The sequence below is a fragment of the Schistocerca nitens genome, chromosome 9, assembly GCF_023898315.1.
Source record: "Schistocerca nitens isolate TAMUIC-IGC-003100 chromosome 9, iqSchNite1.1, whole genome shotgun sequence".
In the NCBI taxonomy this organism is placed as follows: Eukaryota; Metazoa; Arthropoda; class Insecta; order Orthoptera; family Acrididae; genus Schistocerca; species Schistocerca nitens.
Genome location: NC_064622.1, coordinates 257,968,146 through 257,976,897, shown reverse-complemented (window position 1 = coordinate 257,976,897; position 8,752 = coordinate 257,968,146). Strand labels below are relative to the sequence as shown.

The following is an 8,752-nucleotide window of genomic DNA, read 5'->3' as shown; positions in this document are numbered from 1 at the left end:
GGCTCTTTTTAATATAAACTGGAGCTATAATAAAGTAAATAGTGAAAGATTAGCATTAAAATGGAATACGTGGGAAACCATGCAGCCCTTATGTCCCAGATACAAAGAACGTGATTAAAAAAAAAAAAAAAAACAACAGACAGCGAATAATTCTAAAACTAAAATTTATGTCATTATTGAATATGAGGACGAGGTCTAGCTAGGGGGATTCGATTGAATTTTCTCATTTTGAGAGACTGAAGGGCGATCTGTTTAACTGCTAAAAACCGTTCAATAGCCACGACTGCATGTTGTGTTACCTGTTGAATGGTCTTTAACTAGGTGGACTCACTAAAGTTTGCAAAACTGAGGCGGAAGTGAATTGTATGGCAAGAGATGAGAAAGTGTTATTTTGACCTAAAGGAAAGGGTCTTCATATGTACAAAGAATATGACATAACCTGCAAAATTCAACCCTCCCCCCCCCCCCCCCACCACCACCACTTAAGGTGTCAAACAACAGGGAATTATATTCTGCAAAATAATTCGAAGACCTATGGAGCAAATGAACAATGGGTCACTTACTTTCTTATGAATCGGTACTTAATTCCTTATATAGCAAAATAAATGTGTTAAGTGAAATTTTTCCGTCATTTCTTCCTCAAATAAGTAGACAGATGACCCACAACTGCAGTGCACCGTGCGATATGTGGGATGGATCACAGTTAGGAACATCGGTACCTAACCATAACTCAATATTTCATAATTAGTATCTGCTTTGTAAATACTTGGAATAAAAACCTGAAATAATAATACAATTGTGAATCCTGGACAGGTGTTACGGGAAATAGCTATACTGAAATTAAACTTTATTAAAGTTAACGAGAAAGACTTATATGAAATGGCAAGAAGCATCCTAAAATTGCGAGACTAAAGATTTGCCGTTTTGAAAGCTCGATACAACGATACTATTATCTGAAATTACTCTGTTGATCATGTTTTGTCAAATTAAAGTTACATACTTCGTTCACTTAGTCCTTGGAGGGCTGCCTAAAACACGTTACGCCCAGAAACCTACCGTTTGCAAGAAGGGAAAGCTGATACGATATGTCTAAGACAAACAGTTTATCGATATTCTACAGATTGGTAAATTTATGCTTAGGATGACGGGAAGGGTGAGGGAACGACTGACAGGGGAAGAGAGAAAATACTTTTTCTCCGATACAGTTGTAGACGTATTCTGGAAAAGTCTACAGAAAATGCAGCTGCTATTGCCAGATGCCAACAAACAACAGCCAGCCTGAGATGGGGAATACCGAGAATCTTGTGATCTGGACACACAACGGTAGACGTCATAAACGAGAGGCCTCTGCGAGCGCCACAGTAACGACTCGCCTCCTTGGGAAATCGATTTTAATTTGTTGATCCGCATCCGGATAAGATTAAGCAGCTCGTTATCTGATGGGACTGCGGGCAACAGGTATAAATGCGAGGAACCACCAGATCCGAGGCAGTCTGTCACCGAAATATACCTCGGACATCATGATCAAGGTGAGTGGTGCTACACATACGAGAAAAAATACAATGCGAACGTTTGGTGTTCTAGAAGTATTGTACTTAAGGCACTCCTAAGGCAAAATTATGACAAAGGGCATGAATACTACGTCGCACAGAGAGAGAAAATACGATGGGACGTTCGGGAAGTTTTTTCATATCGGTTGCCACAACTACATATGCATTAAAAGGCAATTCCATTTTCCTCGTTGCCGAAATCAGCTGACGGTGTGCACGTAATGTGGACCAGATAGGAGATAGAAATTAAAGACAATACGTACTCTTATATTCGAGTGCAGCTGTACGAAATTAAGTTCTTGCCTTAAAATTTCCTTTCACGAGCGCGATAGTGTGAAGAAAACTGTCTCCACACTAACGTTAAAAACTTTAGTAGACTACGTTTTTCGAGTGTCTGTCTCAGACACGGCATTAAAGGCCGACGTAATAGAATGTTTGCAAAGAATAGACGCATTCAGAATTTTGTTAGGAGCAACACACAAAGATTGGAAGGAGGGGGTTTGTACCTACTGTGAAATTATGCGTCACCCTGACTACTGGAAGTTGCTCGACAAATATTCGCGTTGTACTCGCGTTTGCTGGTCCAATGCGACGCCTTAGCTCTGTCTGGACAAAAACCTGATTTTTTTTTCAGAAAATTGTAGAAATCGTATATTATAATGTTAGAAGTGCCATACAACGAACAAAACTTGCATTTGTATTGAGATGTGGTGGTACGATATCGAGTACGAGAAAAAATTTATCCACAAGGGTACTGATTTCCATCGATCATTGAAAACTCGTTAATGAGCGATTATATTTGACGCGACACTGACTGTAATGACATTTTCATACATTCACATCTGAAAATAACCATTTACTTGAAACTGGGCAAAAATAATGAACAGACTTTCTTATAAAAACATCCGAGCCATGACTTCTTTTCATCTAAGTAGTGTAATAAACTGCGGAATACACGCTGTCGACAACATGAAAGATTTGTGAACGAAATGAGGCCATTTTTTCTGACAAAAGGACCTCACGAACTGCCTTTCTTTGACTTTCTTCATACTGAGAGGATTTGTTGGTCGGTGCCTGGACGTCATTTATTTAAAGGAGTGAAAACGTTTTGTCACCGAAAAGCCGATGATTCGAATCCTGGTTCTGTCAACTGTTTCTAATTTTAATTAAATTTCTTATTTATTATGAAATGGAAATGTCAGTTAATAAGTGCAGAACCATAGTTTGTGACCAAAAATATCATATTTTTATGTGTACTTACTAATCAAATGAAAGTAACATAAAATGTAATACTGAAATGCGAATATTCTTATTGTTAAATGAAAAAAAAATAATTTCTACATTTTAGCTCTTCAGTTTCTAAAAACACGAAATTATTTTATTTGTTTTAATTTCTTGTCACGCGTTTTTGTACTAAATTTTAACTGACTGTAAGTACTTGCAATTTGGCATCATTGCTCATGAAAAATGATATGTTATTTAATATAATTGCGGAGGCTTCCGCGGCCAGAGTCAGTCGACATAAAAGTTTTCCGCGTATGGTACCGCGTCATATTGTATAAAATTATTTCTGGAGAAAAACCAACGTTTCGGCCACGGTTGCAGCGGACCCGAAGAAGGCTGCTGCTACCGTTGCCGAAACGTTGGTTTTTCTCCAGCAGTAATTTTATGCAATACAACGCAGTACCATACCTCGAAAGCTTTTATGTCAAATACGTTATTTCTATTGGAAAATTGTGATTCGTTACTTCTTAATCAACGTTTCCATTTGTTAATAAATGTGAAAACGCAAATAAAATATATTACGAAGATTTCAACAACTGGCTTTCCAATTAAAAGTGTCTTAGGCTTAGCATTCGGCTACTAACGACCACTTTAATACATTGCAAATGGTTCAAACTTAACAGAGTTCGGAAATCTGATTAGCAAATGGAAAGGCGTCTTTTCGAGTCTTTTTTTTTTTTTTTTTGAGAATTCCGTCGTACTGCTACAGGAAACTGACTTCTATGCTGACCTCCAGACTAAATAAGTATGAAGAAAAATGAAAATCACGGTTCTTAACTCTTTCACAACTGAATTTTTTCTGGAGGATGAAAAATTTTTATTTTTGTGGTCATGCACTTAGGTGATTTTTTAATGATTTTGGATGCAAGATTTATACAAAAATATATAATCGTTTTCAAAACATACTTTGTACACTTGGCTTCATTTTATGGACTAAAGCAACTAATTACAAATATTCTCTGTTATAATAAATAGTAAAATTAACATTCAATAATTACCATGCAAAATAACAATATTCAATTATACAGTGTAATATAACGAACCGACCACATTCATGTATTCTGGTGGTCACGAGCTGCACACTGTAACACTGACTTGCTGATATTTTGATACAGATGCCCAACAGTTGACAGGACTTGCGCGTGATGGAAAGGCTGACCATTCACAAATATGTGCCTCAGGTTTCCATTGGAAAAAAATACTTCTGTTGCAGCTAACACACAGGAAAAGTTAATGTACGCAATTGTAGCCAGAATGTAGCTGAATGTCAGCGAGTCATGAATAGTGTGTCGCGCAAGAAGCAGGGTGGCTTCTGTATGGATCTCAGAGTATCTTAAATTAACGTAGTGTGTTTGGAGTGTGATGTAGATTCGGGGGTCACTTGTGGTCTTGCCTGTGTGTCAGCTGCTGGTTGCTGTCGCGGTGTTGGGCGCCTGCTTGGGTGAGGAGGTGCCGAAACCCAGGGCCGTCTTCAGGTCGTCCTCCGCCGTGGGCGACCCCACCAACTGGCACGCCAGCTTCAGGTGAGTACCAAGGAGAGGGTATGACTCTCGCCTTCTACACTCTCCCCACTGTTGCGTTAACTTCATCTCTCGCAACCCTCTGGTCGTAAGAAGTATTCTAATCCTTTTGGTCTTCAGATAAGCTTCCCTTCTTTCAGTCCCTGTCCTGGCCCACGCTATATGACTGTGTGGCTTGCTGTCGATTGATGTTACGTATGAAGCTGTTGTGTCTTGGTTGGAGGAAGTCGACAGTCAACAATCAAGCAACTGATTATTGAAACCCCGACTACTGAGTGCATCTGAGAATTTGCAGGAGTTCCGACAAGTCGATTGTGTTAAATGATGGACGCCCGTTAATAGCAGTACTTAGTGTGTTTCTTTAATCAGTATAGAACCGTGGAAATGTAGTATCTCGTGTTCAAATATCCAACTATGGTGAATCGAGCTGCCAACTGACATTCAAGAAGATAGGTACTGTATGTTACATTAAGCAGCTCAAGTGTGAACAAAGTTACCACTTTTATGACTGATTGACACTCCAAAAACTGTACCGCCTTCTCGTTTAATGTTTATTCACTCTCATGTTTGGAAGCCTTCTTCACTCCTCTACACATTATTTTATCCTAGAAGGCAGAGGTTTTGATTTCAACGTTACCTCGTAGTGAGTCTCTGTTTTCTAGATTTTTTTCGTTCAAAACTTTTTTTACCTATGGAGTCCAATGTACCATGGATTTCATGCTGTTTCCTCTAATATTTCGTTCCAAACGTTCTTGCCAGCAGTGTGACTAATGAATATCTAAAGAGAACATTACTCCTTCTGCAAACCTAATTTCACGGCGTTGAATAAGTCAGCCAATAAGTCAGCCAAAGAAAGCGGGATGGGGAGAGCATATTATTCGCATCGAAACTTGATTTTGGCACAATTCACGTTAAATATCAAGCAAAGTGTAGTGATGTTCCATTTTTGTCCAGGTGAGTGACACCTAAAACAGAAAGGAGGAAGAAAGTAGAAATGACCTCAGCAAGAAATGAAAAAAGAACAGTTCGCCATTCAGAGAAATCAAATAACATTACATAAGTTACTACATGGAAATGTATATTTTCAACATGAATAAAGCAAACACACTCCCAGTCAAAAAATTAATAGAATTTGGGATATGTACAAACAAAATCTATTGCATGCCATTCTTTTTCAGTTTAGGGTAAAGATCGTTTCGTTCCCTTTCTAGTTTTGTGTCGTTGTTTTTCAAGGTTCCACATGAAAGCACAGTCTGAAGGCTAAGAGAAACAGCTATCACATTTACAGTAAAGTTTCTTTTTTTATTTCTCCGTCCCAGCTACGACTCTCCAGATGGTACGGTGCGTGAAGAGTCCATGCTGCTCAAGAGAATCGACGACAAGGTAGTGCCAGAAATTAAGGGCCGCTCTTCCTGGGTTGACAAGCAGTCGGAGAAGAAGGTCGAGCTGACGTACGAAGCAGACGAGCAGGGATTCCACGCCGAGGGAGAGCACATCCCCAAGCCGGAGCCGCCTGCGGTAAGTCTCCCTGAGAATACACAAGGCAGAACGTGTGTACATCATTCAGACTGAATTTGTGGTTATATAAACTAGGCCACTCGCATTTATTCAAAGAATATGCAGGTAACAATATGGAGCACTACTGCTTGTGAAAATGATATCATACCTTAACGGTTCGTTGTAAAAATCATTCAACCCAAACCAATTATTTTCCCTTGCTTACAGTACCTATTAAACCAATAGATCTCGAAAGGTATTAACAATTCTGACGCAGTTCTTTGGCATAACTCTTACGACGGGAAAACTGACATTTATATTATAATGTATTCACTAGACACGTGTCATTCTTTTTACAGAGCCAAGGCGGGTACTTACTGGGTTAATATATCTCTTCCACAAAAAAGTCATAAAAAAAATCGCCAAGTGACTAATTCGCTCCCGATGAATCAACGTGATGAACGGTTACGGAACTTGAAACAAGAGTCTTTAAAATAACCATTAGTAAATTCAACTATTGTGGTGAGATTTTTTAGGTAGCGACCCGACCGGTTCGTGGTACAGAGCGGGAGGGAATGAGATAACAGAAGACGTGGAAGGTGAATATCATTTCGCACATTTATCTTATTTGGTATGTCTTCGGACTGAAGACCACTACAAAAACAGTACTGACCCTACGACTTACCTTAGAAAGTGGGCTAAAGAAATGAGAACCTACGTTCAGAGTATTTTCAGATTAGGGAACATTTTGAACTACGTTGAGTGGATCACACTCTTCTGAAATATGAAGGCAGAAAGGATAACATACAGGAGTAAAAAGTTATTTACAACTTGTACAGAAAGCAGACAGCTGTTATAAAACTCGAAGGATATGAAAGAGACACATTGGTTGAGAAGCATGTGAGATATTGTTGTACTCTATCCCTGATGTTATTCGATCTGGACACTGAACGAGCAGTACAGGAACCAAGTAGAAATTAGAAAATTGAATTAAAGTTTAGAAAGAAGAACTGAAACTTGGAGGTTTGAGTATGATATAGTAATTCTGTCAGAGAAAAATGGTTGGAAGAGCAATTGAACGAAACAGATAGTGACATGAAAAGAGAGTGTAAGACAAACGTAAAGAAAAGTAAACGAATATAATCAACTTTAATCAGGCGATGCTGGGAGAATTACATTAGGAAATGAGACGCTAATAGTCTATGAGTTTCACATATAGGTGGCCGAATTAAAGAGGATATTAAATGGAGATTAACTATAGCAGGAAAAATATTCTGAAAAAGAGGACAATGTTAACATCTAATTTAAATTCTAGTGTTAATAAGTCTTTTCTGAAGATATTTATTTTGGGTGCAGGGTTCAGAAGAGAAAGAAAGAAGCTTCTGAAATGTGGTGCTGCCGATGAAAGCTACTTTCTGAAACATCAGGGAAATGTGTGCTTGGTAACAGAAGGAAGTGTGCGGGACAAAAACTGTAGAGTAACAACAAGGACCGAGTACATTTTGAAATGGAATATGAGGTTCAGTAGTTATGCAGAGATGAAGATGTCTTCCCAGGAAAAACTAGCGTGAAAGCAGCGTGAAGCCATCTTCGGACTGAAGATCACGTAAAATAACAATCTGAAGACGTTCCACCTTTCCTTTAACCGTTGCTGCTGTTGTGAATATGCAGGTTACAGCATTATATGAGAAAAACTTCGTGTCGTACATAAATGAAATTTTGAACTGATGTAACTTTCAGTTGTTTGCACATTACTCGTCAGTTAGTTAGTTGATAACTTATGTAGTCACACCAGTAACATAAGCAATTTTTGTCACTCTTCTATGTTTTAATCAAGATAGAGACACGTTGCCCCTTCTGGCACCATCTTCGGCTCACCTCTACAAGCGCTGGTGGCGGTTTATTGCAGGTACCGGTCCAGGTGGAGTCTGGAAAGCAGACGGTGATCGCGGTAGAGCCGCACGTGGCTCCTCCGTCGAAGGTTCCTCTGCCACCGCCACCCCCGCCGTCTTCGCCAGCCAGGAAGACCATCGGCCACAGGTTCATCGAGTGATCACGCTGTAGCAGCAGCCAGCTGGCTCATATCACCGCAGGCGTCTTCGCAGCTGTGCAGGGAAAGGCGCCCTGGTCCCAGATGACGTCGCGGTGACTACGATGACGCGCGACCACAACGGACTACGGCCTTTACCTTAGACAACTTAGAGTAGTAGTAGTTAGCATGTATAAGCATGCAGAAGCAAGCAACTGACGAGATGTACAGAGCAGCAGATTTGGGGTCAGAGCCGTTCGTTGCAGATGTACATTACTTCTCTATAAGCAATAAATCCTATTTCACACTACAAGGAGAGCAACATATGAATGAACCTTCCTCCACCAATGAAAGTCTATTTTTTTCCAGAGCAAAAGTCATCTACATGATAATATAACCTCACATGTGTCTAAAGGAACATTGTTCCAGGAAAACAGCGACAAATTAATATTATAATTTATTTAGTAAACGCAGTCGTGGTCACATTTAAGATGATAATTTTTATCTACAGAGATCACCATCACTGCTTCAGTGTTCTGCAGGCCAGCACGGACGGACCTGCTCCACGCCAGCGATTTTTACTGTCATCAAGGACTGTAGCTCTGGTGATGTTTTTAGAAAATCGAAACCGGTTATCATAAGATAAAAATTAACAACTTAAGGGCGACCACGACTGTGTTTACTAAACAGGTTATCATATGTATCTGTTTCAACAGTTTCCTGTGGCCCTATCTGTCGTCAGTATGTCCCTATTAGCAGCAGTTACAGATATATACAGGAGGGTGTATAGAACCCTGGAAGAAGCTGCACGTCACTCTCTTTCGTTGCCTGAATATTATGTCTTTCCATTTCCCTCAACTAAACGGCGCCAG

General features: G+C 39.7%; 1 protein-coding gene across 1 annotated transcript; it reads left to right on the top strand.

Moving 5' to 3' along the window:
- The first annotated feature begins 1,520 nt into the window (after positions 1 to 1,520).
- Positions 1,521 to 7,904, top strand: LOC126204171 (larval cuticle protein 65Ab1-like). Its single transcript, XM_049938577.1, has 4 exons — positions 1,521 to 1,529; positions 4,239 to 4,357; positions 5,674 to 5,872; positions 7,761 to 7,904. Exons 1-4 carry the CDS (start codon positions 1,521 to 1,523, stop codon positions 7,902 to 7,904), a joined length of 471 nt encoding a protein of 156 aa, XP_049794534.1.
- Positions 7,905 to 8,752: the final 848 nt, after the last annotated feature.